The sequence below is a fragment of the Camelus bactrianus genome, chromosome 4 (genome assembly GCF_048773025.1).
Source record: "Camelus bactrianus isolate YW-2024 breed Bactrian camel chromosome 4, ASM4877302v1, whole genome shotgun sequence".
NCBI lineage: Eukaryota > Metazoa > Chordata > Mammalia > Artiodactyla > Camelidae > Camelus > Camelus bactrianus.
The window spans coordinates 56,473,675-56,497,559 of record NC_133542.1 but is presented as its reverse complement, the minus strand read 5'-3'; the positions used below and the strand labels follow the sequence as shown (position 1 = coordinate 56,497,559).

The 23,885-nt window shown below is 47.3% G+C and overlaps 1 protein-coding gene across 6 annotated transcripts in view; it reads left to right on the top strand.

The window, feature by feature from the left end:
* Nucleotides 1–21,564, top strand: part of PTPN3 (protein tyrosine phosphatase non-receptor type 3) — a 131,211-nt gene extending 109,647 nt beyond the window's left edge. For 5 of the 6 annotated variants that reach the window (XM_074361967.1, XM_074361968.1, XM_074361969.1 and 2 more), the window contains exons 20-26: nucleotides 6,368–6,458; nucleotides 6,737–6,798; nucleotides 8,584–8,730; nucleotides 14,470–14,598; nucleotides 15,532–15,677; nucleotides 16,171–16,306; nucleotides 17,896–21,564. In XM_074361967.1, the coding sequence (XP_074218068.1) occupies nucleotides 6,368–6,458; nucleotides 6,737–6,798; nucleotides 8,584–8,730; nucleotides 14,470–14,598; nucleotides 15,532–15,677; nucleotides 16,171–16,306; nucleotides 17,896–17,973 (789 nt within the window). In that variant the 3' untranslated portion in view covers nucleotides 17,974–21,564. The other variant, XM_074361970.1, reaches the window with a different exon arrangement.
* The last annotated feature ends 2,321 nt before the right edge of the window (nucleotides 21,565–23,885 follow it).

Sequence of the window (23,885 nt, the reverse complement as noted above, 5' to 3'; positions counted from 1 at the left end):
ATTCATTCGTTCATTCAGCAAGTGTGTACTAGGTATTTACCGTGTGCCAAACGCTGGATCCGGATCACAATGAGGGAAGGAGAAGGGGGTTTCTGGCCACAAGGAAGAGAATCTAATTTTGGTATATTTGTGGGGTTGAATCATCATAAGTCCCAGAAACAGCCAAAGACCAAGATAGGACAAGGTTTCATTACACAGAATGTATGTTCTGTAGGAACTGGAGGTGAGAGGGTTCCAGGAGGTCCCCTGGGGTGAGATGGGATTAAGTGTGGAGGGGAGGGTGTTCCAGGAAGCTCACAGCCTGAGTGCAGACTAAGCTGAGGGTGTCAGGTAGGGAAACAGGCCTTCCCAGGAGGAGCAGCGTGGCCAGGAGCTCTGGGAGATGCTTCCAGGGGATGGAAGCTCAGGAGGAACCCGGTCTCTTTGATCAGACTGTCCACCAGGAGGCGCTGTGGTCTCTCAATGAGGAAAACGAGGCGCCGGGTCAGGAACAGCGCTGCAGAAAATCCCCTCCTCTCGGGTGGCTCCCCTGTCATGTTTCACATGTGGGGATCCCACACCAGATTTTCCTTGAACAATATTCATTGAAATTCATTAGGAAGATTAAAAATGCTTCAGAAAGAAGTACCCACCTATCCCCCTGTGTTTTTGACTTAGTGTTTCTCAAAGGGTGACACCCTGATCACCTGTATGGACATCACCTGAGGACCTTGTTAAACGGGCCCAGCCCACAGCTACTGAATCAGCTGTGCTGGGAGGGAGCCTGGATATTGGTTCTTAAGATCACCAGGAGTTGTTTTTTAGTTAAAGTATAGTCAGTTTACAATGTTGTGCCAATTTGTGGTGCACAGCATAATGTTTCAGTCATGCATACACATACATATATTCGTTTTCGTATTCTTTTTCATTATAGGTTACTACAAGATACTGAATATAGTTCCCTGTGCTACACAGTATGAACTTGTTGTTTATTTTATATATAGTAGTTAGTATCTACAAATCCTGAACTCACAATTTATCCCTTCCCACCCCCTTTAACCCCTGGTAACCATAAATTTGTTTTCTATGTCTGTGAGTCTATTTCTGTTTTGTAAATAAGTTCATTTGTGGCTTTTTTTAGACTCCACATAGAGTGATATCATATGGTATTTTTCTTTCTCTTTCTGGCTTACTTCTTTTAGAGCTTATGCTTGGACTATTAGAAGAAATAAGAAATGGAGAACCTAGAATTTTTAGGTTTAAATTTTAGTATGTAGACATTTTCTTCATTTAGGAAATGTAAACATTTCCTAGAAATTAAGTAGGAAAACCTTCTTTTTAGATAAACATCTTCTGCAGAATTCCAGGTTGGAGTAGTTAACAGCAGAGCTGCTCTGCGATGGAGCTGATGGGGTACCAGGAGCCCTGCCTTTCGGTCTCTCCACACGGCCCCCCAGGGATCCCTAGTCTCTGGAACGCTACCTCACAATCACTGTTGTAGGTAGGGAAGGTGTCCTACACAGCTGCTGGAGGATGGGAATATTAAAGGCAGACGAATCAGACTGGAAGCTGACACAGAGGGAAACCTTTAATGCACACTTTCTCTGTGCCAGGGGCTTTCTATGCATCATTTCACAGAATCCTCAGAGTCCGATACAGGTGCTGTCGTTAGCCCATGATCCCCAGATGGAGGGTTGGAGTCTCGGAGCGCTTACCTCACAGTCATGGCACAGCTTGCCTGGAACCCAGGCGGGCTTAGCTCACAGGGCTGGTTCTCTCAACAGCTGTACAACCTTCATGTAGTTATAAGGGTAACAACAAGATGCTATTTCCATGTGAGAGTTCCGATTAGAATAGGACAACATCAGAGCTAGAAAAGATCTGAGATGCTGTCTTGAGCAGACTTTCAGTCCTGGCTCAGCCACTCACTCCCTGTGCGACCTCAGGCATGTCCCTTAACCTCTGTGGCCTCTACTTCCCCATCTATAAATTGGGTATCTCCAGGGTTAGATGAAATAACTACTTAATTCATGGTCTGGTGCATGGTAAGAGTGCAGTAAAAAGTAACAACTATCATCATTTATAAATAGAAGCTCCAAGAGCCTAAGAACCTGCGCCATCTCCAGACGAGAAGTGGTCCTCAGGGCTGTCTGACTCGAGTCGCAGCTGTTCTGGTTCCCCACCTGCTCCTCCAGTGCCGTCAGCAGGTGTGCAGCTTGGCTGTTGGGGGGCTGTGCTCTGGACAGGAGCCGGAAGTGGGCACTGGTTCCTAGCACGCCACCCACACCATGGCACAAAAAGCCCGCCCTGGGGTGGTGGCTGGGCTGTAGACAGAATCCCTCCCACGATGACAAGCTGGTTTTCAGCAAAGCTTGCTTTGAAGCATGCTTTCATTAATGGAATTCCCCTGCGCCTCCCATGGCTTTCAGTAAACAATTACAAATGTGTTCCAGAAAGCATTTGGTCCCAGCTGTACTAAAATCACACTTAATAATTAGCATTTCCATAGCACTTTGGAATCTACCAAGTGTGTTTCACATATGTTGTCCCAGTAGACTCTCACAGCAATTCTGTGAGACAGATGTGGCCACAATTATTAGGATCCCTCTTTTATAGGTGGAGAAAATGAGGCTCAGGCTAAGGGACTTGCCCACTGTCACCCAGCTGGTGGGAGATAGAGCCAGGATTAGAATCTCTGCTGAAAGTCCGCTGTCGGAACTCACCAGGTGCAACCCAGGTCTCCACCCTGCCTCCAATATGAGCCCCTCCCTCCAGGAGCTGCACTGTGCAAGCTCTTCAATGTGAGTGGTTAGGCAGCATTTGTGATTGGCCTCAAACTGCCTGAATACTGTGTTCAGCCAGGGTAGGGCATCCCTCTGTCTCTCTGTCTCTGACTTGGGGTTCACACGGCTCCAAGTCCACGACCACCTCCAGGATGCTCACCTCCTCTAAGGAACGCATTGATTCAGCCCCAGGGTCATTCCTTCCTGAGAGTAACTTGTGGGTCATTTCACGTTTTCGCTGAGTTGAGCTGTCCATTTAGGCAAGGGAAAGGCTGTGCATTCAGTATCAACGGCCCTGGGTAAGAGCTAAGTGCTAATGCTAACTGTCCTTTGAGAACCAGCTTCCCAGCAAACAGAGGCCCCTTGTGCCCATCTTCATCCAATGACTTTGCAACATCCCTGCCTCCTTGCCCACTTAAGACCTCTCTGGAGACTTGTGGAAAACAGTTGATAGAAAACGAGGAACATCTACCCTCCTGCCTCCCGAGACTGATGAGTTAGAGCAGCGGCTACAAGGCTTCACCAAAGGTCATGTCAAACTCAGATGCGCCCCCTCCCGCCCCTCCCACTGCAGCATCTTCCCTCTTTACTAAGACCAGAAGCCATCCTTCTCTCCTCTGACCCCTGTTCTTCCTGAACTCGCTCCTGCATCACTCATTATAGGATACAGCATTAGTGTCAGAACAAGTGACTCGCTGGCTCCTGTGATCATAGCAGTTGATCTGGAAGGACGAAGGTAGCTGAAGACTTAACAAGAGGTTCACAGTGACACATGGAGGTTTACCTTCAAGGCTAGAGCTCATACCAAAAAAAGTTTTAAAAATAATTCTCCAAATTTGTTTTAAGAAGGGAAAACGTTATCAAGTATAACAGATGGAATACAGGGAGCAAACAGTGGGCTTTGGAATGACTGTGTGTGTGGACATTACATTTCAAGTGCTCAGGCCCCATTTAAAGGACAAGGGCTAATAAGAAAGTATTGTGCTGCAGATAAATTTATTTGATACGTATCTATGCATTTCTATCCGATAAAGCCCAGGGTATACATGTTTAAAACTTTCAAAATACTGCTGTAGTACTGTTATCTTTTTATTTTATTTCAATACTTTACAGTCCTATCAACGAACCATTCCTGCTAAGATACATTCATATACTAATTGTGATTAACGCCTTCTGAGATCTGTGCTTTTCTGCTAGACCATCTCAAGTTGATGACATTTACATTTTTGTTGTTGAAAAGAAAGACTTTTTACCTCCAGGTTAGCTTTACTGACTGTTTTCACTTAACTGGATTTCGCTTCTATCCACCTAGTCAGTTAGAACCCAAATGTCATTTAGGGGAATTTGACCGACTCAGACGTTCTCCTCCTCCCAGAATCAAACCAAAACCTCCAATAAATCATGAATTTATTTCTGGAGGGAGCCCAGAGAGTCCATTAAAGCTTGCAGATATTTAAGAAGTTATTCAGCGGCTATTTGATGTTACAAACTGAAATCGTAAAGATGATCAGCAGCTGAGCTTTAGAGAGAAGTTGGAAGTTCTGAGCATTTGGTAAATATATAAGACATAATTATCATTACCAAAAATCTCTGTACTAATTCTCTCCTGATGACTTCTGTGCAATTTGTTTAATAAAAGAACTAATAGGAGGAAAACAGACCAACAGAGGCTGTTTACAAAACAGATACAATTTGCAAAAATATACAGGGAAAAATACCATTCAGCCTCCCTATTCAAATTGCAAACACATTTTAGTCGATGATGTTGGCCACAATTTGGTCAGCTAACCATTCTCATTCACCCCTATAGGGCAACTCTACTCTGTACAAATGGAAGTCCTCAAATATATGCTTTGATGCAGTCATTCTGTTCCTAAGGAGATTATGGCAAGAAAGACTTGAGAGCAGTCTAATTAAGAAGTAGAATAAAGTTAAATTATGAAAAACTATAGATTATTGAGCCAGTAAACATCATGTGTATAGAGAATATTTAGAGTATTTAAATGACACAGAGAATTAGACACTATATAATAAGTTGGGAAAAAAACAGCCTTTAGAATTACGATGATATTTCCCAGAACGCTTGGGAGACATGAGATCCTCCGTGGCCAGATTAGCTTGAGAAATGCTTAGCTAATCAGAATTAAATAAACTTACACACTTCAGGACTTGTCATCTTGGAGACTCCTAGAACATAAGATGGTTTGTAGTATTCCCAAGCTCTCTTTGCCCTTGAAACTTTCCCAGAGCAATACCTGTTAGCATCTTCCAAAATGCTTGGGTTCCGTAAAACAGAATGGGAAGTGCTGTATATAGTTTCATCTCATTTTTTGTTTTTAAAAACCTAACATATCTGTGTGTTGTATGTGTTTACGTGTATAATTATGGGTGTTTAGATACATGTGTGCATGAAAAAAATAAGCTGGAGAAAATACATGAAAAGGGTCATTTCAGGGTTGTGAAATTACCGGTAATTTTTTTTTCTTTATATTTATCTGAATTTCTCAAATTATTTGCAAAAAAAAAAAAATTACTTCCAACACTGAAAAAAAAAATTGTGTTTTTAAATTTCCATAAAGTTAACGAAAACGACCAGTGAATAGTGTTTCTCTCTGTAGTTCAAAGTGGGAAACATAGTTGTGTAGAAAAGAAAACTCCAAAGGGCAGAGGAAACTTTGGGAGGGGATGGACGTGTCTGGTGCCTTTAGGGTGGTGATGGTTTCACAGGTATAGACTGATCCCCAAACTCATCGAGTTGTACGTTAAATACATACGCTTTTAACATGTCGGTCATACCTCAATAAAGTGTGGCTTCAAAGAGAAAAAATCTCAAGCACTGGAGTCAGATCTGAGTTCAGCCTCCCGTTTGTAATCTTAAGCAAAGCATTTAATCTGTCTCTCGCTTGCAAAATAAGGATACTATTAATACTCTCACAGAGCTGTTGTCACCATCATATCAGGTGCAGTACAAATGTGTCTAGTACGTGCTTGTAGATATACAAAGATGGATTTAACTGAATTTTTGGCTAGTGATTGCATGTACAGGGAAATACCTCCTTTAGTGAAGTTTACCGTGTATTGGAATAAATTTTTTACTGTGAAAGTATACTTCTGAAATGATGAATGAAACAAACGCTCCTCTCCTTAAGCAAAAAATATGATTCATTCCATTACATTGGAGGGGAATGTTTTTAGACTAATGTACATGATTTCCATTTAATTTTTAGTCATAGTTCTTTTTTTTTCCCCTCTACTTGGCTTTTAGCTCTTGTCAAATAATTGTTACAAAGATGAGGTTTTACTTACCGTGATCCATTATCTGTGACTCACACCCCTTCCTATGACTTTTTTTCTCCCAAAGATCCTCATATTAAAAAAAAAAAAAATTACTGAAGAATTTAGTCAGTTTCTCATGGGATTGTAGAATTTCTTAGTGGGGAGATTTTTCTTGTAATATATCATATGCATAATCACTTTTAAATGTTAAGATTTTGTTCCTGTGAATGGTAAACTTTCCCGTTAAAGTACGTTTCCACACTCTACACAGCTGTTTTCGGCAGTGTTTTGGGGTTGTTTTTTTTTTAACTTCTCTATTGGTCATATAGCAACTCTACAGAAAGAAGCCCGGTTTGGCCATCACGTTTGCAAAGCTGCCTCAAAACTTGGACAAAAACCGATATAAAGATGTACTGCCTTGTGAGTATCCGGCGTGAATGCCTCCTCCTCCCTCCCCCCACCACTGAGATAATGTTTCCTTTTTTAAAACAGATTGTCTGGTATTCTGGAACGGTTTTCAGTGTGTCTGTAAACACCACCATCTCTACTGCAGCCATTTCAGACTCTGAACAGTTGGGGAATAGTGTTTATGCTAATGAGGCAAGAGGTGCAGATGGGGCTGGGAACTGAACTCTTGTTTACTTCGTGTGATAAAAATAACACTCGGAATAATCGGCAAATTTCTTTCTCCCCCACAGATGATACCACCCGGGTATTATTGCGGGGAACTGAAGATTATATTAATGCGAGTTATGTGAATGTAAGTTAGAAATCTGGATCTTAAGAAAAAGCACATGAATCGCTGTAACAAGTCTTGACAGCGGCATGTGTGGTGCTTTGCGGTAGACGGAGAGCTTTCTTGTTCACTGCCTCATTTCAGCACCACAACAGCCGCTGAGGGAAGGCAGAATAGTCCTATTCTGCAGAGGACGAAACGAAGGTTCAGAGAGGTTAAATAATTTGGAAAGTCTCAAAGCTAACAGAAGATGGGACCAGAACTCAGATTCTGTGCCTCTGACTCCATCTTGTTTTTGTTTTGGCCGGTGGTATGTAACTTGTAACTTGCTGGGGTTTTCCCCCCCTGTTACAATTGTACATCCTGCCTAAAAATAAGAAAAAATAAAACCACCTCTGGGCATCTAACCCCAAAACAAAATGGAAATGATTTCATACGTCATGGGGAAAAGCATTCATTTCACTCTGAAAATGCACCTTGGGCAACTTAGCCTCTCTGAGCCTCAGTTTCTTCATCTAAACCAGAGGTCAGCACATTTTTTCCGTAGAGGGCCAGACAGTAAATATTTTGGTTTTTGCAAGCCAAGAGACAAAATTGAGGATATTAATTAGGGACTTATATAACCATTTTAAATGTAACCATGTGAAAATATAAAAAACCACTTTTCACCTGCAAAGCAGCAGTTAAATTTGGCCCTTGGTGCATAGTTTGCCACCTCCAACTGAAATGAGCAGACGACTTTGCAGGTTCTCGGGTTAGAGCATGATACGAAGAACTACCAGTAAAAATGAGTCTTATCAATGAGTCCACGTATTCCAAAACATCTGTGAGGTTCTTTGACCTTCCCTTCAACATGCCTGGTGTCTGGAAAGCAGAGAGTCAGAAATGATGGGGGCAGTTAAGACCATTCAGTCCAGAAGAGAGGAGTGGCTGAGACCAGGACTGAGGAAGCCGTTAACCCAAGCAGCAGCCACACCGTGAACTAGGCATCTCCACTTACCTTCCCCGCCTAAGAATGAGTGCATCATGATGCCACCTCCAAAGCTCAGCCCGTCCTGAGTGGTCTCTCACAGAAAAGACAGTTTAGAAGTAAAAGCAGAGCAGAGTGAGAGGGGGACACTGAGGACAGTTGCAAACATTTTAACATTGAACGCTGATCAACTCAGAAGGTAACTGTGTGGTGATGTGTTCATTAACTTGACTGTGGTAATCATTTCACAGTGTATATGTATGTCAAACCAGCATGTTGTACTCCTTAAGTATACAATTTTTATTTGTCACTTATACCTCAGTAACGTTGAGGAGGGGGCGGTATTGATCAACTCAATGGCACAGACATGGGCAGCCATGCAAAAAGCAGAGAGTAACAACAGTTGGTGGTATAAGCCTGCGTGATTTATGCTTCAAAGAAAATAAATAGAGTTTGATAGAAAACTCTGCATAGGGAAAGATACAGGCATGAGGAACGGCATATGCTGCTGAAAATGCAGGGACGCAGTATTGCTTGTATTCGGATACAGCAGTGAAGGTCGTTTAAACTCTTCTGCCGTCTTGTAGGTCCGCGTCTGATTATCACCTCCTGACTATCATATAGTTTTATCTTAAACATCTAATGCTAATATTATTGTCAAATATCTTTGAAGCATTTTTTTTAAAACAGCTTTTTCTTTGATTTTTCTTATTGGCCGTAAATTGATCAAGATGTTATTGTGGTGTAATGACAGTCACCAACTTGAAGAGTTGAAGGTCCAGTTCCCTGTCCACCTTGCGGCGGTAACAGATTCTAATGTCTTAACCGTCTCTTGCCAGATGGAGATTCCTGCTGCTAACCTTGTGAACAAGTACATCGCCGCTCAGGGACCCCTGCCACATACCTGTGCGCAGTTCTGGCAAGTAGTCTGGGATCAGAAGTTATCCCTCATCGTCATGTTGACGACTCTCACAGAGCGAGGGCGGGTAAGTGGCTTGATTTCCAGTTCGTACGTGTGCACATCACACTGTGCTCTGCGGAACATGAATTTCAGAGCTGGAAAAGTTCTTAATTGAGTGTCACGTTGTCCAGCCCCTGTGTGACCCGTAAACCTCCTGTGCAGAGCTGCTGATGGACACCTGCAGGGACGGGATGCTCAGCGCTCCTGGCCTTCCCGAGCTCAGGAGTGGTCAGACAGTCCCTCCCACTCCTGGCTCGGATCCATTATAACAAGGCCAGGAGGCATTTCCCCGTGTCTCACCTGCCCCGGAACCCCTGCGTTAGCTGTGGCCTCACCCACCCAGGACAAGTGCTGGTCCTGAGAAGAGCAGCGTGAGTGCCCGGTTCACAGTAAAAAGTAGGAGAAATGACCTCTGCCAGCCACTACTTGTGCTGCAGCAAAACCCGATGCCAAAAAGAGGTAAGAAGGGCTTAATTAGGAGAGTGATGGGCACCGTACTGTGCTCAGCCCGATGTGTGTTCTCCATAGGAACAGCTCACTGATTATGTAACAGAAGTCAGTGTGCAAGGGATGCTGTGAATCATGAGTGCTGTAACGTCTGCTTGCATCTGGATATCTTCACTGAAACACATTCCAGAGGCAAATATAAATTAATTTTGAACCATCTGTGTGCCACCTCCTCCCTGGCCTCTCCTGGGCATGTAGCTCAGAATGCCAAATTGATCTGTGCTGAAAATGAGAATACAGGATTGGAATAGATTGTATGTTTGAGGAGCTCACTCTACCCTCTCACTCAAAACAGCAAACTAAGGATTCCTGCTAATTCTAGAGAGCCCCGTGGATTGCAGAGGGCTTTCACGCGGGTTGTACCAGGCAGATGGCTCCCCACCATGGGTGAAACACTTCCAGGGTCCATCCTTGGGTATGCAGCTCTGATTTCTGAAAAATCCCTGCTCATAATGAGCTGAAATCCACATCACTTTGAACCTCCACCCCACCTGCTTCTCTTACCTGGAAGACACAATGATAAGTTACGCTTCTCTTCTGTGCAGTGCCCTCTCAGATATCTGAAAACGATCTTCAACTTGTGAACGGTTACAAGCTCAGCTTCCGTTAAGCTTGTCGTCAGCGGAAACTGTCTGGTCTTTGTCTCGATGTTGCTGTCGAGCCAGTTTCCCCATTTTGTACCGATGCACTTGACTCCTGCAATCCCCATGCAGCAGGCTGGTGGGGCTCCAGAGCAAGACGACCTGGGCTTAGAACAGGTTCCTTTTGAGCAAGTTACTTACCCTCTCTGACCCTCAGCTTTCCTGTGTATAAGCTGCAGATAACAGTGCCCACCTCGGAGGGTTTGTGAAGACTGAGACGGTACACGTGAAAAGCTTAGAGAGCTGCCTGTCGCAGCTGTCCGGCAGGTGTTAGCTGTTCATGTGAGTGGCCAGCATTACTGTCCCTGGGAGGATTAGCCACCACACCTGGCCTTTGGAGTGCCCTCGGGCTCTTGGGTTTCCTGTCTGTTCTTCTTTGTGTTGGCTATCACTCTTAGCATCTTGTCGCTCAGTTTTGATCAGAATCTCTTCACATAAGTCATTGTTTAAAAATGTAAAGGCCCTCAAGGGGCAGTGGAAAGCTCCTTCTAGAATGCTCTGGGTCAGAGGCATCGAGGGTTCTCTCTGGGGAGTAGTTTGTTCATTGTTCCAGCTCTGCTCCCAGCCCTGGCCATCTGTCCATCTTGTCTACCCAGTTACCGTGAGACCTCTCAGGGGCTTTCCTGAAATCACAAGGCAGCAGGTCTGTGGCATCGCCTGATCTCCTCATCTGAAAGTCTTGTTTTTGCCGATTTTTAATTTTCGCTTATATTGTGGTTTTTGTATGTGCATGTTGATTTTTCTAATCTTATTTTGAATAGGCAGTGAAGTTACTGGGCCCTTATTTGAACTTAAAGAAGCCCAGCTGGCTCCCAGTGCTAGCCTGTCCTCTCTGTTTTTCTGGAGCGCCCACAGCTAGGGTCCTGGGTAAGAGGGCAGACACTGGGGCCAGGCTTCCTGAATTCAGATCCTTGCTCTGTTGCTTCCTCCCTGTGTGGCTTAGGAAAAGCTACAGACGCTCTGTGTAAAACGGAATAGTAACAGTACCTGTCATGGGCTTGTGGAGGAATTGAATGAGTTAATACAGGCAGCCTTCTTAGAACAAGTGCTTGGCACACGGGAAGTGTCATGCAGATGTTAACAATAGTAGCTTGGGTACCACCTTCATTATTGCCAGGACTATATGATACATATGTATTTTATTGTAGTATTATTTATAATTTTTTCATAAAATTGGCTCACCTTTTCTTGCTTAAAAAAAAAAATTCCTTTGAAAGATATATCTTAAATGGAAGCCCAGTATCATTTGCCATAGAAAGAAGGTGTATGTCAAAAGGCGAAGACGACTGAGCAGTGTTATTAAAATCTAAGTAAATATTCTTGCCTTCCAGGCTCTGGACCTGAGGCCTGCTCGCCCATACCCTCGCCTGCGCTCTCCTGAAAAGGGAGAATGCTAGGGAGATGGTGTTAAAGCTGTCTTAGACCCGAATTCGGACCCTGCCCACGGCACACGTGGGAAAAAACACTTTCCCACCATGTGGTTCTGTGCCTTTTACTGCAGGCCTGATCCCCTCCTAGTCTGCCACCACACCCTACACCTCTCAGGCCCTGATCTGGGCCTTTCTGGTGCTTTAGAGATGACAGATGTCAAGTTTATGGCCTTGGCATTTCCAGAATCTGTCAGTCTCTCCGTCAGAAAACTCTGCCGTGTTTGCCTCCCTGTTTTGTGACTTCTGGGGGCCTGGACGCTCCAGGTTTCCTCAGGAGCTGTCTGTGGAGGTGCCATTCTCCGAGCTCCCAGGATATCCCAGCGATGCTACAATTCCTTAGAGCCGACACCTGCACCCTGGGGCAGCCCGGCGCTGTCTCCCTGCCAGTGCTGGGCTGCCCCTCCCCTTCAGAGTTGGCTCTGCCCTTCCCGGCTGTAAGTCATTCTGCTCCGCAGAGAAAAGAGAGCCCCAGTGGGTGTGGTTAGCGATGACCCATCTGCCCTGGCTGGAGCCCTTCCTCCCCCTTGCTCTGCCTGCGGCAGCTCCGGAGAAAAGGCCCTTTCTTCCATCCAAGGGGCCTGGCTTTCTCTGGTTGTTCTTACAGGTCCTGCCCTGAGCACATCCCCCTCCTCTCTTTGGTTGGTTGGTCTCCGAACCTGAGCTCCTCTGAGGTCTCCACATGACCTGGTGGGTTTCTTGGTTTCTTAGCCCTTTCTTCCAGGTTGAACCCTTCCGGCCGGTTTTGCCGCGCTCCTGCATTAGGGATTCCCATCTCCCGTGAGTCAGAGTGTTCCCCTCACAACCTCTGGCTCAGGGAACTTACCTCTTAGTTATCGATGGTTGGAAACCTGTTCTTCTCAAATCCAGGCTGCATGTTTCCTCCCTCTCTTGTTACAAACTCTCCAGTGGCCCAAACCCTTTATCCCGAGGTCCCTCGTCTGGTCCTCGCCACCACCCACGACTTCCTCCTGATTAGGAGGCAGTCACTGCAGGCCTCTGCCTTTTCTGAGGCGTGCAGTTCTCGGTGTGTCCCGCTGGCTCTCTCCACTATAATGCATGGAGCAGAGCGGGCTCCCCTCCCTGAGAGCCCCGTGCCGCCTGTGGTTGGTGGGGCGCTCCTGCCCCAGGACTGCTTTCATTCTCCTTCTTTTCCCTCCTGCCCAAAACATTCTTCATCATGCTCTCCCTTCGGGCTCATGGGTTTCCTCCGAGAGGAAACAGAGCTATGGGGTATAGCCTTTCCATTGAAAAAGTTGTTCTCCTTCACCTTCCGTCAAGGATGTTTCTTTTGGGGGAAGAGTTACTTTTTACCTTTATCTGTGCCCCAGTGCCTGCATAGACACACACCTGACACAGGTGGAGCTCTCTGAGCCTCAGTTTCCTCAGGTGCAAAGCAGAGACAGTCTGCCCCCTAAGGTGGTTTCAAGGCCCAGATAAAATGACATCCGTAGAGAGTGCCGGTTAGTGCTTAGCACGTGCCGATCAGAAGACAGCAGGCTGCAGCACCATCTCTCCCCATGGCAGCAGCCTTCGTGGGGAAACCCTGGCACAAAGGCGGGAAGGACCCTGCCCAGGACCACACACTCGGCTAGTGGGATGCATTCACCGGGAGGGAAACTCGGCATCGCCACATACTTCATGCTGTTTCCACTACACCTCCAACGCCGTGAGATCCAGACAGACTGAAAAATCTAAATTTGATCCAAGGGTAAAGAGAGTCCAGTTCTGGTCAGATTCACTGGGAGTCTCTGGAAATAAGAGAGGTTTGTGGCTCTGCCCTGCCTGGGTTCATCACTTCAGGGAGAAGTTACCCCTCGGTTGTCCTGTGGGTAGGGCCCCCCCCCCCCCCAGGAGCCTGCAGCAGAGAGCTGTGCCCCTCCCGTCACGCAGGTGAGGAGGCAGATACCATGTGCCGGCCGGCAGGTGTCGACCCTGCCTCAGGGTCTATGGACAGCAGTCCTTCATGTTCGAGAGTAGCTGGGAAGTGGCCACTAACCCACATCCCCAGGTTTAAGGTTTACAAGCAGATTCTTAACTCCACCTCTCCAGCAACGTGCTTTAATTTCAAATATTCACTGTGATGTTTGAAAGAATAGAAAAGCTCTTTCCAAATTATGTGCGTCTGTTGGTTTATACCCCCTTTCAGCTGTGAATGTAATTTTTACACAAGCTGAAGCAACTGTAGGCTTGGAGAAGTTTTTTTGAATGAGTCAGACTTTGACTGATGGAACTTATGATGGGATGGGCAGCTTGGCCCTGAACGTTGCTTCAAGGCTAGAGGCAGGAGCGAGACGGCTACAGAGCAAGGTTCAGGATTTGGAAGCAAGAATAGAAAACGGGAGGGGCCAGGGGTTTGGTTAGTCAGCCAGCAGGGGAACCACAGCAGCCCCAGACCTGGGGCAAGTCGCTTAATCCCGCTGAGCCCAGGTTTCCTCCTCTGCTGTCTGGCGAGTCTCAGCTCCATGAGTCAGATACAAAAGCAACGACGGTAGTGACAGCCACTGTTGACCTGCCCCCCTCCCCCCGCCCTGCAGTGGACCTGGCACTGCACACCATCTCTCCAGCCTCTGTCACCATCCGGGAAGCAGGTGCCGCCTGTCTTTCGAGTGAAGGATGTGAAAATCAGAGGTTAAGTAGTAGTAGATTCAAAGTCATACGACTCACAGGTGGAGAGGAAAATGATTCCAGCGGACTTCTGAGGAGTCTGGCTCCCAAGTGTGTGCTCTTCAAACAGCTGCGCCTTGAGGGGTCGGGGTCTGGAGGGGGAAGGAGGGGTGAGGCGGAAGCAGGTGCTGGGGGCAGAGCAGGGGCCGAGGGACTGGAGGGGACTCGACTGGGGTGCAGACTCCATGTGTGAGGCCCCTCGGTTCTTCCAGCAGTGGGACCCTGGTGACGAAGAAGAGAAATCTGTGCCCTCCTCCAGCTCCGGCCGGTATGAGAGCTGTGGCCTGGCCCCAGGCAGGCTGACCCCCATCCCGCGCCCCACTCTTCCTCTGCCCACCCCCCCCAGAAAACAGACACAGGGCAGATCGGCCTCGCCTGCCCTTTCTTTTCTCCCAGCAGCTCTCGGAGTATCTGGTGTGAGGAGAGCCCTCTGGCTGACGCCCGACCCATCCATCCCGTTAACCGCTCACGTGTGCCACCCCACAGCCAAGGTTAACTCACACCCGCTGGTTCCCTTTGCAGACCAAGTGTCACCAGTACTGGCCCGATCCCCCCGACGTCATGGAACACGGCAGCTTTCACATCCGATGTCAGTCAGAGGACTGCACCATCGCGTACGTGTTCCGGGAAATGCTGGTCACCAACACCAAGGTGAGTGGTGCCCGGATGGTGAGCCACCCAGGGGAGGGCGCCATTTAGAGGCAGGTGGTCTGGGGTGGGGCTCTACTTCTTGTCCTGCTCCACGTTTCCACCTGGTGAGCACTTCAGTAAATACGCACGACAGCCTGGAAAAGAGCCAGCACCCGTGTGCACAGCACTATTCACAGCAGCCGACAGATGGAAACAGCCCAAGTGTCCACTGACAGATTAATGGAGAAGCAAAATGTGGTGTAATCACACAATGGAATCTCACTCCTCCTTTAAAAAGTAGGACATTCTGACACATGCTACGGCGTGGTTAAACCCTGAAGACATTACACTGAGCAAAAGAAGCCAGACACAAAAGGACGAATTCTGTCTGACTTCTCGTATACGAAGTACCTGGAGTAGTCAGTTCATAGGCACAGAAAGGATGATGGTTGCCAGGGCTGTGGGGAAGGGGGATGAAGCGTTAGTGTCTAATGGGCACCGTGTTTCAGTTTGGGAAGATGAGACAGTTCCAGAAACAGTGGGCATGGTTGTACAACACTGTGAATGTACTTAACCCCACTCAACTGTACATTTAATAACGTTTAAAATGGTAAACTTCTTCTTATGTATATTTTGCCCATTAAAAAAAAAAAAAAGAGCCAACGTGCGTGGCCCTAGTAGCAAAACCCACTGGAGGGAACAGGAGAAAATTGCTATGGGTGGAAATGGAGGAGCAGTCAGGCACGAGGTGGCCTGGAGGTTGGGTGTCTGGGGGCGTGGGTGGGGAAGGGGGGTTGGAATGGGCCGGGGCCACAGCAGGGTGGTGCCCGGTGGGCAGAAGAGCGTCTGGAGACAGGAGCTTCCTGGTTGGAGGCTGGGGTGGGGCTAGCATCCTCCTGCCCACCTGCCCACCGTCCACATAGACTCAGCAAGACCACCCCGCATCTTCTGCAGACCGGAGAGGAGCACACTGTGACGCATCTCCAGTACGTGGCATGGCCTGACCATGGCGTTCCCGATGACTCCTCGGACTTTCTGGAATTTGTAAACTACGTGAGGTCCCTGAGGGTGGACGGTGAACCCATCCTCGTTCACTGCAGGTACTGTGGCTCATTGGTTTTGTTTTTTTTTAATACTCATACTCCTTGGTAAAGGCCTGGAGAAAGTTGGCAGACACCAAACCCACCTAAATCCCTCAAGATTAGATATGCTTTCACAAAGCTCTGTTTACTTTCTTTCTTCACTCTGTCAAAAGATTTGGAATCTTATGAAAGCACAAACTTCTGAATGCAGCGCAGGCCTGGAGAACAAAGTCTCTCCCTCACCTTTCCCTCTGTTCCGAGTCGACTGACCTCCTCAGTAGATGCGAATAAGATGGGGGGTGGAGTTGGCGCTGAAAGGTGGGTTTCTTCCCATTGGTGTTTAAGCCCCGGCCAGTTCGAGAGCACAGCCTGAGTGTGTGTTTTGTGTTCTTTGAAGGTCAGGGGAGGAAAGCTCCATCTGAGTAAACGTGGGAACTGGCGAGGAGCTGAGCTGGGCTGTGCAGAAATGCTGTCTGAGCAAATCTCAAGTGTCTGCTCCTCTCCCCTCCAGTGCTGGGATAGGTCGAACTGGTGTGTTGGTCACCATGGAGACAGCCATGTGCCTGATTGAGAGGAACCTGCCCGTTTACCCACTGGATATTGTTCGGAAAATGCGAGACCAGCGCGCCATGATGGTGCAGACATCAGTGAGTAGACATCCAGTAATAAAAATAGTAACGATGGCGAGGCCTGCACAGAGGGCTTTGCTGGTCATGAGACCGAGGATCCAGGGGAACTGAGCCACTAGCCCACGGTCACAGAGCTTGTCAAGGGCTGAGCAGTCCCAGCACCCACCCACTCCAGCCTCTGCCTCTTATTTCCCTCCACTTCCGCTGCCTCCATGGTTTGCATCCTGCTGGCCACTTGGCCAGGAAGCAGCCCTGGTTGCATTCTGCGTTGTTGAGCCACTGTCCCATCATGTGTCCATCAGAAGCAAGCCAGGTCACCCTACCTGCCTGTTCCTGGGCGAGCCTTTTGGCTCAGCAGACGTTTCACACAATCCTTCTCTTTCCTCCTCTGGGCTCTCTCCCATGTATGTTAGCCTGGGTACCCAGAGCTACAAGAGGGGCAGTGGGGTGGTGTGGAAAGCGCATGATTCAGGCTCCTCCACGTACTGGGTGACCTTTGAATAGTCCCCTTAACCTGTCTCCAAGCCTCGGTCTCCCTGTCTGCAAAATGGGACCATCCCATATTCATTCATTCATTCATTCATTCATCCATTCAACGGATAATTGCACAAACAGGAGTGACCCGAGCTTACATCTAGTAGAATTGGATCAGTTGACCATAAATTCAGCAGCAGTGGGAGAAGTCCAAGGGGAGTCTAAGAACTCAGAAAGAGCATCAGAAGCTGACTTTGGAAAGACTCCAGGCCACACACCCCCAGTAGACGAGGAGGATTAGCAAAGGATGGAGTGGGCTTCCACGTTGCAGCCAGCTCTGGGTACTCACAGGCTCATAAGATTCCTCCAAGTTCATAAGATTTCTCTTATGATGGTGAGCTCTTGTTTTAATTTCATGTCTACCCATGATCTCTGGTTAAGAGAAGAAAAACCATGTTATTAAGGCTGGTCTCTGCCCTGTTTTGTGATACAGAGGACCTAGTTAAAAAAACTTTAAAGTGCAGCTTCTTGGCACGTTTTCCTAGCTGGGGCAGCTCAGTCTAAACACTTTTACTCACCCTGTGCTCATCACTAAAATACATCTCTTAGGTGTTTGTTAATATGAAGAACCTTATCCTGCAGAATGGCTTTCAGTGGCTTTCCCTTTTGAAGACAAAATCCAGCCTCTTTACCTCAGTGCAAGGCCGGGCAGCCTATGCCGCCTCCTTCCGGCCCCCCTACACTAGGTGTTCAGGCAGGACCTGAGCCCTGACCACACTCCTCTGAATGGGCCGTCCTGGCGGAGCTTCCGCGCTGGTGCATTCCCTGGAATGGCCACCCTGCAGCGACCCTCACCCCTCCCTGACTCCCCCAGACGGCCAGTTCCTCCCTCGGCCATGGCTCCGTGCCCCTCTGCCCAGCCCTCTCTGGGAGCAGCCCCCCGGCCCTCACCACACAGACTAGTGAGCTCACAGGTGTGTCTTCTCCACTCTGTTTCCCTGATGTAGCCGGGCGCCCGGCTGGAGCTGGAGCTCAGGGTGTGTGTGAAGGAGGGGAAAGAAGAACCGTGTGCCTGGTGTGATGCAGCCTCCACAGGGCTGCTGGCCGGCTGACGGCTCTCTTTTCCTTTCCAGAGCCAGTACAAGTTTGTGTGTGAAGCAATTCTTCGTGTGTATGAAGAAGGCTTAGTCCAGATGCTGGATCCCAGTTAAGACAACTGTGAAAACGTTCATTCCTCTCTCCCAAGGGCGTCCTTCTCTCTGGAAGCAGCAAGAGGAATTTGTAGGCTGTGGGAAAGGAATGAGCGCACTTGAACCCAGGCACTTTAAATTTCTGTAAAGAAAGGGATCGTGTACATAAGAACCGTGTAGATAACGCATGCGGCGATGGCACCTGTTAGGCCCGCTTCTCCTCCGGAGAGGAATGAGCAGAAGGGGATCTCGGTTTGGGGTTCGTCCTCATGCCTTCCTCCCTCGATGTCACCGTATTCCTGTAAACCACATCCTTGGGCAGTTGAGAGGGGACGCCAGCAACGCCGTTGACCTCCCGGAAACCAGACGGTGTGGCTGTTCAGACTTGCTTGGATGTGTTGCGTGTATAGGACTGTAAGGGCTGAGCTTTCTGTGTGTCTGGGAGGAGCTGGAACAATCAGTGTTCCCTGCCCCGATGCTAAGGAAACCCCGTGAGTGTGCTCCTCAGCGGGGGTGGGTCGGGGTCAAGCACAAACTGTGCCTTTTCTGCCCTCCCTCCCTTTGTCCCGTCTCCCCGCCACTTCCGATGTCCCGGCTTCTGAGACTTTGCGGCCACGTGCCCTGCTTGCTCCCTGCATTAGTGACCTTCCTCAGGTCCACACGCAGTGCCTGACCCGGGTGAGCGGTGCAGGTTTCTGGGGAGTTTTCCGTCCGGGTGCTGAGAACGCGGACTCCTGGTGTCGTCGCACGGGCGTGCTAGTGTTCGGAGCAGGTGCCTCTTGCCTCTGCTTGCCTCTTGCTGTCCACTCAGAACCCAGGACTGGAATCATCGACTACTGAATCTAGTACATGGAATGCTGCTACTTCAAGCTATTACACTTGAAACATTACGATTTTCCTGAGGGGAGATGGGATGTCATCTACATAGTCAGAATCTTTGGCCCTTCTGCGGAAAGATCTAGTCACTGAACCATGGGAAACCCAGCTTCTAGAGGGTTGCGTGTGTGTGTGTGTGTTTGTGTGTGTGTGCACGCACGCCCACGGGTGAGTGTTTCTCAGGAATCCTAACTTGATTCAAATTACAGTTGCGTTTATATAATGAGTCTCTGTATAGTAGAACAAACGTGTGCATTCACTATCAGTTACAATGGTCTCCGTTTCATTTCAAAGGAGAGGATCGGATTATCTGAATATAAACACAATTTGATGTTAATTTATTCTAAGTACACCATGATTTTGATTGTCCTAAAGAATTCTGCCTTTGTTAATACTGTGTTAAATTTTTTTTTAAAATTTGTGACAGGATTGTAGCAAATTATTATTTAAGGAAAATAAATTACATAAAAATTCTAATGTGGTATTTCTAAATAGCGGTTTTCATGGATCTAGAAGAAGCAGCTAAGTAAGTAGCCAGTTTCTTAACAGGATTTAGAGAAAAAGGATGGTTTCCTGTGATAGGACACTGAAATGTGGCCATTTTGGTGTTTAGCAGACCAAAACTAGACCAGTTGCGTAGTTTCCTGGTCCCAAGATGGATAAAGACCCTTATGGTAGGAGCCAGGTTTCTAAAGGTTCTTTGTCTGCAGACCCGGCATATTTATGGCATACTTCCCATCTTTTCTGCACCGATGTTTTACTGCTAAGTGGCAGGGATGGGAAGGAGATGTTACACAGTGTTGTAACCCACACTGTGAAGCAGGAGACCACCGGAGCCCCTCCTTGTCAGCGTGATGCCGGGCTAGCAGAAGGAGGCAGGGAAGTTTGGAGCTAAGGAAGGGGGCAGGGGGCTTGGCTTCTGATCCCGCTCAGCAACTATCCCAGGGCCTGGTCGCTTACAAACTTTACCTCCATTTCCTCATCTGTAAAATAGAAGAAACAGATAATACTGAGGGCTTTAGGTTGCATATGAGGATTGAAGCAGATTTTTTCATCAGCTGGAATCTGACACTGCTCTGGATGAATTTCTTTGGAAAGTTAATATATCGATAATTAGCCCCCAAATCCGTGAAACAGAAGTAGAATCACCAAGATTTTCATAGGAGAAAATCGCTTTTCTTCTAGAGAGAACCAAGGGCACAGAGGAATATCCTACAAGTACTTCTGTTCAATCTGGACTCAGAAAGTCCAATCAGCCAAGCACCAAAGAAGAGGGAAGGCTGACATAAATTCAGATGCCATCAGGATATCAAGCAAATCATTGCCATTTGGTAAAAAGGCATCATCACCCTGGGTGCAAAAAGCTCGTGAGATCTAAATGTGTTTGGAGATTTGTGTGTGTTCGTTTTTTAAGAAACAGATTGTTCATTTTGGTTGCAGAAATGCTGCTGTTATTGTTGATATCAGTTTCTAAAAAGGTGGCAACCAGCCTTTTTCTGCCACCGTGCAGGCCAGTAGTTCAGACTCAGCAGATGTCACCAGGAACAAAATCCATGAAATTCTGGAGAAGAACATGACAAGAGAATGCTCTAAAGGAACAGAGTATGCAAGAAGACATTATAGATGCTACCCATTAAATTCTGGAGCTCAAGGCCCCTGCTTCACCACCTTGTACACTTAAGCGATTATACTTAAGGAGCCCTTTTTAGCCCTAAGTGACGAATTTCATCAAAATCAGGATAAATATTATTTACCTGGGAAATGTGGGTGTGAGTGGAGAAGACATTTATGTCCTGTGTTCTGGTGTTCTCGGAAGATCTAATTAGGCACATCGATGTGCAGGCGTAATCAAAATGGGAATTACTCTATAGAACCTGCACTTGGTGTTCTGACTTTCTAGAAGACGAGATTCAACTCAGTTTGGTTGGAGGAGGTGGCGGGGGCGGGGGTTGGATCACAGTCTAGTTCTGGTCTTTCGTTCCTACAGTAATTTATGCTTAAATTTGCTTTGAGACTAGCCTGGATGCTGTTGCTGCTAAGTTGCTGGTTGACATTTTGTTGTTGTTCCTCTGAAGTTATCATTTGAGGGCAAGCAACAGCTCTTCATCCCCCAGAGGCAACAAAGAGGCAGCATCAATGGGGAAAGTTTGTAAGAGGCAGGACTTGGGTCTAGACTAGACTTAGGCAAAACGTGTCACCCTCGGCCCTCACTTTCCGTATAAGTAAAAGGGGGGAGGTTGGGCTGGACTGGATGGGCTGTGGTTCTGTCAACATTTCCCATTGTGGGAGTCTGAATTCCAGGGAATCGAGATTAATCCTAAACCAAAGCCTCCAGTAATCCACTGGAGAGAGATGTATCACGTTTCTGGGACTTGTCCCCAAAAGCCGGTCCCTCAGACCCTGGCTCTGTTGAATGCAAAAGCAAAGATCACTGCTCTCTGGTTCTTGGATCCTAAACTGAGAATAGTCTTGATAAAGAAAGAGAGACTCTGACCTCAGTCTGGGCAACTGAGCATGGGGGAGTCTGATGGCCGGGCTGTCCCGCATCTACAGTCATGTTCTGTCTGGAGTAACCAAGGGATTTGTGTTAAGTCATGTCATTTTGAAAAGTATCTTAATGGATTAGCAATATTTTGTCTATAAATATGGAATGTTCTTCATTCTGACCTGTTCTTTCAGTGACTCTACTGAGAAACAATTTGATCAATATAAAAACATTCAAGCTATGCAACACTGTTACTGCCTGTTGACGTTTTTATTCTAATGTCTTGATTTCTGGAAGTGTTTTCTCATTTTGTTCGCTTTTTTTTTTTTAAGTAAATGTTAACTCTCTTGGAGGAGAATCCTCTCTGCCCATCTCCACCTTCCCTCTGGTCAGAAGCATGACCCTGGACAGCCTTGACCTTGTGTGGCAAATTCTAGATCAGAATTAGGTTCAGCTGTCATAACTGTAGCTTACAAAAAGCAGACATTTCTTTACCCTCTACTGTGCAGAGCTGTCAGGTGGTTCCATGAGCCCTAGGGCCCCAGGTTCCTTCTAACTGGTTGCTCTGCCACCTCCAGGATGCAGCTTTTACATTGAGGTCCACGATGGTGGCTCTAGCCATGTTCACATTCCAGCCAGCAGACTGGAAGAAAGGGGAGGAGAGAAGCAAGACCCTTCCCTTAAGGCTGTGTCCCCTGGATGTACCTCTCATTGATCTTACAGTGATCTTACCTACTGCAAGGGAGTCTGGGAAAGGTCGTTTTTATTCCAAGAAGCCATATGTCTAATGAAATTCAGGAGTTCTGTTTCTGAGAAGCAAAGAAAGAATGAGTTTGAGGGACAATTAGTGGTCTCTGCCATAGCTCAACCCTTGGGTGTCACCTTTCTTGCCTCCCATAGAGCTCATTCCTCCTCTCTCCAAGGTAGCCAACCCCGGCTCCATCTGGTTATGGCACAGAACTAAAGCTGAAATTATGTTTGGGTGATTTGTGGTCTTTTCTGTTAGCGCTGGGCGGCTTCTTACGGTCTAATGACCTATAAACTCAAGACAAGTTATCTTCTCCCAACACAGCCCATAAACAGGAGGGATGTAGAAAGAGGAAAACCGCCATTGGAAACTCATTTGTACGAGGAGAAAACAGGAAACACTGCTGCAAGCGGTTATATCCGAGCCCCCTGCTGGGACAGTGAGGACGCCTCTGGCTGGCCATCGAGTCCCTTGGATAGTCACCTCTGAGCCCCTCTCTGGGAGGGACTCCTTGTCCGTTGAGCTCCATGGCCACATCCAAGGCGGGACTGCAGGGGGCACCCTTCTGAGGGACAGCACAGCTTTTGTGGCCTGCTTACTCCTGGGGCAGTTGGGGGCGCCCAGGGGTTGTGGTTTCTCTGCCAATAGAATTCCACCAAGTACCCACAGCTGAAGGTCTGGTCTAGACTGGTGTTCTGTGCTCCACTCATGCCTCTTCTCAACTTCAAAGTTTACCTTTGGGCCACCTGGCAGAGAAGTTTGGGTGGGAAGTCAGCACCTCAGTCCGATCTTCAGAGCTACTGGTTTGCGTTTTCTGGCAGAGCAGTCTTGAAAATGGCTTGCTGCCCCCAGCCTTGTCTCCTGCTAAGCCTGCCACTTCAAGGCCACTGCTCTTAATAGCTTGGTTTGGAGAACAGAGGCAGTTGGCATTTTCTATGCTTTAAGATTTTAATCAATTTTGAGCACAGGCTCCAGACAGTGCCTCCCTTAGTAAAGCAGGATTGCCTTCCATCTCTGCTGCAGTCTGTCTGGCTCTAGCCCCAGTTCACCTCACTTTTATGTGACTTTGTGAAAAGCAACAAGGAACAACATTCACACTTCTGGCACTCTCCCACCATTTCCTCTACTGCCGTGACTTCGGTCAGCACATGGTCCACCGGTTTCACCAAATGTTTAGCCACTATGTAAAAGACAATATTCTTGCCATCCACTGCCTACCAATTCCACTAAGCCAGTGCTACATCTAAAAAGATGTTATTTGCAGCATCCCATTTTCAGGTATCAAATTCTGAATCCAAAATCCAAAGTAAAGGTGGTTGGAGCAAAACAGAAGTTTATTTCTCACATAAACACAGGAGTCCAGTGCTGGTACAGTAGCTCCACGTTTATTGGGACCCATGCTCCTCCAACATGGTCACACTGCTATCCTCAACATACACCTACACCTCATAGCCCAAAATGGCTGCTCCAGCTCCATCCATCACATCCACATTCTAGCCAGAAGGAAAGAGGAAAAGTGGGGAAAAAAAAGAAAGAATACCCTTCTCCTTTAAAGATAATTCCTAAAGTTCCATATACTATGATTAACAGAGTTTGCCAGAACTTGATTGTATGGGTACACCTAGCTGCAGGGGAGATAAGAAATGTAATCTTTACTCTGGATGGCACTCTACCCAATCAAAATTCAGGAGTTTTATTATCAGAGAAGGAGAAATTATTACTAGGGCACAATTAGCAGTCTCCTCTGCAGATTCATTGACTTCAAATCTCCTAAAGGGCTGATTTATGAGGAAATACACTGCTCAGGACCCAGCACACAGGGAC